This window comes from Vicia villosa, linkage group LG7 (genome assembly GCF_029867415.1).
Source record: "Vicia villosa cultivar HV-30 ecotype Madison, WI linkage group LG7, Vvil1.0, whole genome shotgun sequence".
In the NCBI taxonomy this organism is placed as follows: Eukaryota; Viridiplantae; Streptophyta; class Magnoliopsida; order Fabales; family Fabaceae; genus Vicia; species Vicia villosa.
In genome coordinates, this window is record NC_081186.1 from 96,574,721 (window position 1) to 96,586,011 (window position 11,291).

An 11,291-nucleotide genomic window follows, 5' to 3' on the forward strand; every position below is an offset into this window, starting at 1 on the left:
GTTGTGTTAAAAATTGTGATAATTCAGATTTGGTGTTAAATTTGATTTACATGTTATGCTTGATTTGAATAGGAAATTATGTATTGTGGTTTATGTTGGGTTTTGGTGTGTTAACAAATGTGTTAATTCAGGTTTACTATGGAAAACCACGACGATTATGATTCCAACGACGACGAATATGTTACAGAATCAAATTATGCTCAGGATGACAGCAATTCAGTGTCCAGTGCGTTCCAAAGTTCAGATGATGGTGATGGTGATGGCGATGATAATAGTCACAACGAAGATTTTGGTGAATTAGATGCACTGTAGGTGATAGAAAGGTGAATATTAATGTCCTTACTGCTGATGAAATTCGTGCTATGGAATTCGGTAAATGCAAAGGGTTTACCATTAGGAAAAGTGATGTTAGGACAAGAGGGACTGAGGGTGGTAAAATAACAGTAATGAGGCAGTTTGTATGAAATAAACACGGTCTAAGAGAGATGAAACACTTTAGGAGGGTTGATAGGAAAAGAGAACACAGACCTACGACCCGCACAAAATGTCCCGCTAGGCTTCATGTGCATTACAAAGACGACAAGACTAGATATGTAGTGACGTTTTTTGAAGAAGCTCACAGCCATGAATTAACCCCAACTAGGTTTATACACTTACACCCCATTTATTGTGACATTTTTGAAGTAGATAGAGCTCAGATTAACGGTCTTCAGTCACATGGAATTATAACTTGTCATATAATGGGGTACATGGTTGCTCAGAAGGGTGGATATGATCGTATTAGGTTTACAAAGAAGGATCTGTACAATTATTTTGATAAAAAAATGCGTGCTACTATTAAAGATGGGGACGTTGTCGCTGCTTTAAATTATCTACATATGATGACATCTACTGATCCCATGCTATATGCTAAATATGCTGTCAGCGGTGATGGGTGAATGAAGTCTCTTTTTTGGGCTGATGGGATCAGTAGATCTGACTATTTTTGTTTCGGCGATATGGTTGCATTCGACGCGACTTTCAAGAAGAACAAATACAACTACCCATTGGTGATATTTTCAGAGTGCAACCACCATGCTCAAACAGTTATTTTTTGTGCTGCATTGGTGTCAGATGAAACGGCAGATACGTATCAGTGGTTGTTGGAGTGTTTTTTAGAGTGCATGAACGATAAATACCCAGAAGTTGTTGTAACAAACGGAGATGGGGCGATGAGGGAAGCTATAAAACAAGTGTTTCTGGATGTGACACATCATTTATGCGCTTGGCATTTGAATAAGAATGCAGGTGAGAATGTAAAGAACTCAGTATTTTTTCAAGGTTTTCAAAAAGCCATGTACTCTAATTTTACAAAGGATGAGTTTGAAGATTTTTGGTCAAAGCTAATTAAGGAAAAAGAACTTGAAGGAAATCCTTGGGTTGTAAAAACGTACGATAACAAGTCGCTATGGGCAACCGCATATCTACGTGAGAGGTTTTTTTGACGTATAAGAACTACGTCTTAATGTGAAGCCGTCAATGCAATAATCAAGATTTATGTCAGGAAAAGAGCCTGCATTTTTGAATTTATGTATAATTTTGAGCAGGCTTTGAGATCTTATAGAAACAATGAACTGGTTGTCGATTTTAAATCAAAGTTTTTAGAACCTGTGATGACTACTCACCTGTATGAGACTGAGAGGCATGCCTTACAGATTTATACCGCGGAGATTTTTAAAGAAGTCAAAGATGAAATAATGAAGGCTGGATCATTGATTGTTGAGGAAAAATTAGAGCGCACCGATCTTAAGATTTATAAACTTACAAAATATCGTCGTGCCAACTATGAAGTAGATGTTTATTATGATGGTCGCACACTTCAATGTGAGTGTAAGTTATGGGATTCTCGTGGGATTCCATGTTCTCATATGTTTTATGTCATGAAAGAAGAACACATTGATCGTATTCCCGAAGCTTTGATTTTTTCGCGATGGATAAAGGATGCAAAATTAGGTTACTTGAACATGAATTGTGATGGTGCTGTTGATTCTAATATAATTGAGCAGGCTCAGTTTGGTGCGTATTGTTCTACTTTTTCTACTTTTTGTAAAGAAGCTTCAAAAAAGGAAGGTGTTTATGGTGAAATAATGGATGACATTTTGAATTTACAAAACAAAATACTGTAGTCCGGACGATCCTAATGTGGCATCAAAGTCAGCCGTAGGTGATCCAAATACTGTGAAGAGCAAAGGTGCTCCAAAGAAAAAAATGACACGAAAGCTACTAGGTGATGATCTAAATGCAACAGTAGAACTCATAATGCAAGGAATTGTTCGGTAATTTCAAAAATTATATTCTGCTTGTTTGAGTCATTTGTTGCTCTTTTGATAATCATAGCACTTTCTATTGCATAATTTGCAGGGTACAGAAAATGCGCCATCTGAATGAAATGTTGATATGGAGTCGTTGTAAGTAACATATTCAGTAACAAGTTGTTATTTGTATCGTATTAATAATTTGTTTTTTAAAACAGAACAAGAAAGGAAAAAGAGGTAGCAATGGTGAGAGTAGTGTGCAAAATAAATGTTCAGAGGCACCGAAATCTCGCGGCGCTAATGTGACAACGACTGCACGCATGGAAGTTGATAGCACAAGCAGACCACCAACGCCTACGATGTATGGACTACAAACCGTGATGCCAGTGGTACATCATGTGGTGCATCCAATGCACGTACAACCCGTATTCCCATTCTATCTGATGAGTCTCACGGAAAATTCAAATTTGTGTCTCGGAGGGATACAACAACCGATGCACAATGGTGGTACTTAAATGAGCATTGAAATACTGTAATTTGAGCATGCATGAAAAATGATGTGTAGGAGGTGATTTTTAGTGGTATGACACAGATAAGGTTAGAATACCTCCATCTATATACATTTTTTGTGTCATAACATAAGAATTTTTAAGTTCTTTGGAGTCAAATCGACACTGATATGATTTAATATAATTTTACAGTCACTCACCTAATTCTGCTGAAGCCATTCCCCTTAATTCTATGCATGCAATAATGGTTATATTTCCAGCATGCATTAATATTTTAGTCTCTTTTAGGGTTAATGCCATTGATTGAGGATTAGGTTAGGTGTAACTAAACTTATAACTTTCTTTCTCATATATATAGTAACACCAAGAGAGGAAAAAATAACATAAGGAAAAAAAACTTGTTTTCAAGTGAAGTGTTAGGTGTTCTTCCTCTTGAGAAATGTCCGGTGGTGAATCTCACTCAGTGACTTCAAGTGATACGTAATTATGTTTAACATTTTCTTACATATTTGCGTTTGCATATTTCAGCTTTCAAGTTTTATTGTTTCATGATTTGCTTTGTAAACTTAATAGTTGTATGTTTATATTTTTGAAGGATTGATAAACAATGGGCCGAGTTTTTGGGTAATTACGGTGGCGATGAGGTTGAACAGAATGTCGATCTCAGTGACCTTGAAAGCAGTGAAGGTGAAGAAGAGATGGATGAAAATTTCGATGAAACCGTGGTCGAAGAAAATGGCATTTCATTCAACTATCGTGTCATTGCTGCTGCTGTAAAAGGCAAAAATGTTTTCGTAAGAAATATGAACCTGTTAGTTTAACCCTGCCATCCGTTGGTATATTAGATATGCATGTATTGAAATTAATGTTGTACTATGAAACAAATTTAAATTTGCAGCACTTTCCGGCTAATGTTGCTGAAAATTGGTTACTGTCGTTACAAATTGAGATAGACCTTGTTGATGTTCATACAAATGATGTTTACCCATGTGTGATGAAGACTGGTAGGAGGCCAAGGGAGAGATATCTTTACTTAGGTTGGTATGAGTATGTTTAAGCAACTCGTCTGAGGACTGGTGATGTTCTTGAGTGCACGGTGCCAGATCCTCCTACAAGAATGTTTGTTTGTTTTATGATGTAATACGAATAATTTTATTCTTAGAATGAAAGTTGGTTGAAGATGTAAGGTAATTTACTTTGATGTTTTGGTAAGTAGTTGGTAGTATGTTTTGATGTTGTCTGTTTAGGGCTGGCTTTAGGCCCATATTGAAAAAGTGATCATTTCCGGTTAGTGTAAAATGTAAGGATGTTGAAATGAATCAAATGTTGAGTTTCATAATGTACAATTGCAGCAAGAGTAATGAATTATTGTTTTGCTTGAGTATAATATTAAATTAAATCAACGTTTATGAGCTAAAATGTAAACATATTTTTGAATAAGAATGCAGGTTGAAAAAATATGATAATGTTAAAAATAGGGGGAAATTAGGGGAAGAAGTCTCTGAATGCAAAACAACAAAAAAAGATGGAAAATGCAAAAATGGGGTTCACTAGGATCGAACCTGCACAATAGTGTATGGTAAGTGTGTTTAACCAGATCTCCCTCCTCTGAGGCGCGATGCCAATTTGTTTAATAAACACAAACAATAAAATAAATAATAAAAATACTTGGTAACAATGCATGAATGCAAAACAACTATGTTAACATACCAATAATTCATGCTTTTTCATTTTTGCACCCCCTGAATTTTAAGCATTGCATGAGTTTTTGCATGGGTTTTTAGAACACGTACAAATACTTTTTGATATAAAAATCTATAAATCATGCAGATAAACAACAGAATATGCTATGATTAATACAACCACAAAAAGGGCCCAACCATAAAGGTTCCCACCAATAACAGTCACTTACATTAAAACTTAACAACCACATACAAAATACCCAATATACTTCACTTCACAACTAACATTGTATCTGGAACATTAGAAATTAAACTTAATAAACTTCTTTCGCTATTTACAATATAAAATTGTAATATTACAACCAGAATCTTTCAAAAAACCAGTGCAACGCTGATCCTCCTCGGATCCCCTATAGGGTTGCAACCCTACGCTCAACATATACCAATATTTCCTCCACCGGTGGGTATCGGATGACAAAATGGATTTTGTCACCGACCTTCAAATCACCTTCCCTTAGGTAATCAAATCACGCCCACACAGATATTTCTCCTTCTTCTTGTCCCTCTTCTTTATCTCGCAGTAGTATGGTTCACCCTTATCACAGTCAAGTAAAACAATGTTTGAAATTCGACGGCGAAGGTGTAACACCCTTCTAAACCCCGCGGAAATTAATAAAATAATTCAGAGTAAAACATGAAAACAAGGGTGCCACAATTCAATTTAAAACAAATTATCATAAATCAATTGTCATGTTTCACTTAGGGGCAAATCATCCATTTAACAAAATCATGTTTCTACACAGCAGAACATTAATCAACGGATAAGCATAACATCATCTATGCACTATCTCACAAAATTACTCCAATAACAACATAATAGAGTATCATCATCAACTCTAAACTAGCGTTCCCCCAGTGTTACAATATCAGAGCATGACACCGACGCTACACTAAACGAACTGACTCATGAGCTAATCCTCACCGAGCCAAAAGCCGCTATCCTCAATCTGAAAATATCAACAGTAAGGGTGAGTCTCATTCACAATTAACAAATGTTATCGAATCATAAACAATAACACATCATAGTCACATTATTCATCCAATTTCATTATATTCAGATTGTCAGGAAGTACTCATCAACACACAACAACAAATAGAATACATTACCAAGAGACAACACCATAATTCATCCAAACAAATCATAACCATTACACAATCATCACATATTATAACATTGGACAATCTTCCATTCATGTTATAATAACACAAGTAGCCTAATGCAAATGCAACTATATGCATGTGGTACCAAAATCTGGGATAACCCATCTCACCGATCCACCATCGTCAAGGATACGGCAACACCCACTCACTAATTCCACACAATGAGAATTAGCTACCACTGATCCACCATCGTCAAGGATCAGCCACATAATGATTATGAAATGCATGTATCAACCATAACATGCTCATCATCCACATAAACCATCCAAATGTCATAATCATTAACCAACACAATAATCAATAGCCACACACAGTTATGCTATTTCTCAACCATAATAAAATACATATTTTACCTCAATAATATATGTATATCAAACACCAATTACAACCACAACATCATAACAGATAGAACATCCGCCACACAGTGCAACAACAATAACACCTCTCACAATCGTGTACCAAGTACAACAAATCAACCCAACAACAACAGAGTATTTACATCATCATTCATCAAGACACATGATAATCCTATTTACCATGAACAACATCCATTTGTATAACAAGCAGGAGCAATCACATTATAACAACACACATCATTGCACATATCCAATTATGCAAACAACAAATCATTGCCCCTCGTCAACTATGCAAAACAAGAATAAACCATGTTTAGAGAAAACTATACTTTTCAAAATAAAATCAGGTTATTGTTATTTTCTTTATTTAATATGGTAGAGCATACAATTTAAGGAACAATATCCAAAACGGCGTCTAAAACGGACTTACGGTTTGAAAGTTACACATATTTTAACTTTTCCAAGAAAACAACATTCGCTACAGCAGGCGGCGCTACACACGGTCCGCAGCGCGTAACGAATAGAAACTACGCCTTCGCGGCGCAAACAAAGGTTCGAGGCGCGAAACGAGAAAAGAACTACGCCTTCGCAGCGCGCACCTACCTTCGCGGCGCGAACTGGCAAAAGTCAGAGCTCTCATCGCAATTGACAGCATTATGGGATTTACCCCAAAATCCCCAAAACCCAACCAAGTTATGTCATGAACCTCAAACACCACCATATCAGCCACATACATGTTATAACACAAATATAACATACAAAGAGGATCATTTAATCATCATAACAATCATATAATCATACAATTCATCAAATCATACAATTCCCCTCAAAATCATCCCAAAACCCCAATCTAGCATATAACCAATTGACACAAATAATGCATCTAAATCAGTCCTATTATCTACAATATGATAAAAGATGTTAACCGGAAGAGTCCCCCCTTACCTTAGCCAAGGATCTTGATTAGCCCTCTTCATCTTCTGTTCCTCTTTCACGTATCAGCACTCCTACTCTTCTGCTCCTCTTCCACATCTATTTTCCTTTTTTTCTCAATTCCTTATTTTTATGAAAAATAGATTTTAATTTAGTAAAAGGCCTACTAGCATAGCACCCCCTCTTTACGAACATCACATCAAGCCCAATAACCTCTTTTTCCATAATTCTTCAATTAAATCCAATCAAATGCCAAATAATTTCAAATAAATAATTTAATTCCAATTTAAATCAAATAATGAAACACCCTGTACCAAAGCCAAAACATCTTATAAACTTTGCATCTTCTTTGCATCAAACACTTCTCTAACCCAATACTCTTCATCCTGATTCACAATGATCAAAGTGTACACCCTGTACCAAAGCCAAAACATCTTATAAACTTTGTTTAGAAACTTCCAACTCAACATCGAAGCAACTTATTCACGGCTTTCCATGCTTTGCTGCCCATGGAATTTAAAAAGACAATCATCATTGACTTCCAATAATCATAGTTGGTGACACCCAACACAAGTGGTTTGTGAACTGGTCATCCATCTTTTAATGTCTCCATTTGAGCATAGTTTATCTTCCCTGAAAGTTCACCCAACATGCTAGGGTGCCTGCTCTGATGTCAATTGAAATTTTGTTCCTAAGGGGATAGATGTCGAACACGATACTTCGACAACAGGTTCGACAAGATATACCAAAATTACCACATATATAACATATTGAGTTGTGTAAGTTGATGGTGCTAAAAACAGTAAATAACACAGAGAATTGATAACCAAGTTCGGTGAAATTACACCTACATCTCAAGGGTTGAGTCTACAACCCAAAGAAAGGAAATTCACTATTAGTAGATTAGGACATTGTTAGCTGAAGATTTCGACAGGATAAACAAGATATTCTAAATATTGTGCTTCGAAGTAAAAAGTTTGGAGAATGGCTTTGTAAGGGCATTTCTAGCTACTTTACATGAGGAAGATTTTATTATGCCGAAGTAGGGTCCAAGTTGAAATGTCTTCAAAATTAAAAGAATGAAAGAATTAGAATATTTCGAGATAAATTTGGAAGATACGTTTCGACAGCTACGTTGCTCGCGCTTCAGAACTTCGAGTGAGAAGGTTTTGAAATTCAAAGTAGTTTATTTAGCCAGAGGGACGCTTGGAAGTCTCAGAAAAACGAAGTGCATGCAAAAGGGCAACGTGGCATTTAGTTAGAGAAAGACCGTTAGGGTCGAATTAGTATAAATAGGGATCTTAATATTAGGATTCGGGGTGTTCATTTTGTACAAAAATCACTCAAAGTACCAGCGTAGAGAAAGAGTTTTGCTGAGAATGTACGTATAAGAAACACCATTATTGTCTTTCAAACTTATTTTACTTTATCAATTTGAAATACTCCATATATCCTTTTATATCCTTTACCTTTTCCAGTCGAAGTCTTTATTTTCAAAATCATTTTATATGCTTTTTTATTTTCCTTTAAGTTTTCAGTTTGAACCGTTAAATTCCAGTTATTTAGAATTCATGGTCGAAGTCATCTTTACCTACATTGTTAGATAGTTACAATACTTAGAGAGTTCTCATTGTTTTCATAGAAACGAAGTAATACTAGAATATGAACCCAATTATAGGAATGAGTAGACTTAGACACATGTCCTAGGATCAATTTAGTCGAACATGTAAGTTACAAAAATAGTCAATTGGGAAGATCATTAGCGGGTTGTTTTACCAGAAATCACGGTAAACAGACACTTAGACTTACAAGCAACAACAAGTTTGTTTTGTTTAATTCCTTTTCCTAACATGACCCACTGACTTTCTATTTAGAGTATCCCCCTAAATATGAGAATCCACCAACTTTCTTTCTCTATCACACAATTCGTGATAGGAGATTACAACCACTAAACACTAGTGATCACTTCAATCAACTCGTTGAAAGATGTTGAATTTTACAGCTCAACTAGACAAACCTTCAATGCCAAGTTACTGAAACATAGAGGTGTATATATAGATTCTACACTAGCCTATTGGGCATTAACATGAAATGCACGACACAAAACCTAGCACTCTAAAAATCTTCAATGAATACTTGAATGCTTGAATTCCAAAGTCGGTTGTGTCTTTCTTATATAGCAACTTTTCTAGGCTCTTCTTCATGAATTTGAGATTTGATTTCGTTTAGAAATATTATAGATTGTGTTAGATATTTGATTTGATCATTGAATATCTCCAACAAAAAGATATGAATTGTTTCGTTACAAATTTAAATTTAAATCTCTTTAAATTTGATTTGATCTTCGCAATTGTCCAACAAATCATAAAAACATATTGTTAACTTAATAACAATGAAATTTGATCCAATCTTTGATAAGAGATTCTTCTAAAATGCAACAACCAAGTCCAGGTGCGCAAGACCTTGATGTCGAGCAGCATGTTGGGACATCGTGTCCAGCATGTGTACCTTCTACACCTTCATACAACTTTAACAAGCTTGATCAACTTGAACACTTGGAACACTTCTTTCATATTGTTGTTTTGTAAAATACAGTGAATAAATATAATTTGGAAGTTTCCGCCCGAACTCATTTAAGGATATGATCACTTAATGTAAACTTGTGTTCAATGAAAAACTATTTTCCAACATCAATGTATACAACACCGAGTTAGGGATCTCTCGGCACAGCATCATACGATGCATTAACTTAACTGACAATATCATGATGCATCATACCTACAATAATTGAAAACAAAGAGAACTCAAGCAAGCATTTTCAAATGTACAGAAGTTAAACAAATTGTAAGATTTTGGATGATACTTTTCGGACAACATAAGTAACTTCAAAATTTCTAGAAACTTTTCCAAGTGCACCTCCTTGGTATCAATGGAAGATTTTCGAATATTAAAAGTGTTTAATGTGACTATTCATCCTCCAAACTCCCCTAAAATCATCGAAGTGCTTTGGACTCCACTCAAAGCCTCTTGGATTAGGGGTGTTCAAAACCAAATCAACCCAATAGAAAATTGCAAACCAAACCAAATCAAATCGAAATCGCAAAAAACCGCATTTGGTTCGGATTAGTTTGGGTCATCTTTTAACAAAACCGCACGGTTCGGTTCGGTTTGCAATTTGTATTTTGTCAACCGAATCAAACCGAATCAAACCGCATTATGTTATAACCTAACTTTTACTTAACTCACATCCAACCCTAAATTAAATCTATAATACCTTAACCTTATGATTACGAATAATTTTATCATCCTTACACATGATTTTATTCCCGATCTTCTCAAATCTCTAATAGCATTATCGCGCCTTCTTTGCCACATACATCTTCCCTCTTTTTCTATAATCTCTACTATATTATATTCTTTCTTTTTCACCTTCTCATCTTTATACAATTGTTCCCTATTTCAGTTTCGCTTTTATCGCACATCTTCTTCTCTAATCTCTCAACTCTTTTGTTTTTTTCTTTTTCACCTTCACTAATCTCTCGTCTCTTCTATTTTTTTTTCATTCTAATAATTTTTATATTGTTTTATACTATTATTCTATGTTTTTTATTCCACTTTTGTCTAATTTAATTTTTACATATTAAATAGAAAGTTGTTGTCAAAATATGACGAGTTTTGTTGTTATTTGATAGTGTATGAATGTATAAATACAAAGTTATATTGTCATCTACATGTATATGTATGGTTCAATAAAATATTTGTAAAAAACCGAACCAACCGATCCGAACCAAACCGCATTAGTTTGGTTTGGTTCGGATATTTTTTAAAAGCCAACCGAACCAAACCAAACCGCACGATTTTTTCTCTTGCGGTTCGGATGATTTTTTCTGTCAAAATCGCCCAAACCGCACCGCGAACACCCCTACCTTGGATTAATAGTGATTGCGATGGAGCCGCGTTAGGAGCTCCAGGACCGGCTGCGAGTGGAGGTATCTTCAGAAATCACGAGTCTAAGTTCCTTGGCTGCTTTGTTAGTAATGCAGGTATTTCTTATGCGTTTAACGCGGAACTCATTGGCGCTATGAAAGCGATTAAAATTTCAGCTCAAATGGGGTGGACTTTTCTTTGGTTAGAAATAGACTCTAAATTGGTCTGTAAGTCTTTTCAAACCCCCTAATGGTTCCTTGAATTCTAAGGAACAAGTGGTTAAATTGTATTCAATTAGCTTCCAATATGACGTTCACGGTCTCCCACATATTCAGAGAAGGCAACCATTGTGCGGATAAGTTGGCCAAC

General features: G+C 35.5%; 1 protein-coding gene across 1 annotated transcript; it reads left to right on the forward strand.

Moving 5' to 3' along the window:
• Positions 1-998: 998 nt before the first annotated feature.
• On the forward strand, positions 999-3,860 carry LOC131619777 (protein FAR1-RELATED SEQUENCE 5-like). Its single transcript, XM_058890840.1, has 6 exons — positions 999-1,418; positions 1,587-2,059; positions 2,166-2,315; positions 2,401-2,451; positions 3,399-3,597; positions 3,702-3,860. Exons 1-6 carry the CDS (start codon positions 999-1,001, stop codon positions 3,858-3,860), a joined length of 1,452 nt encoding a protein of 483 aa, XP_058746823.1.
• The last annotated feature ends 7,431 nt before the right edge of the window (positions 3,861-11,291 follow it).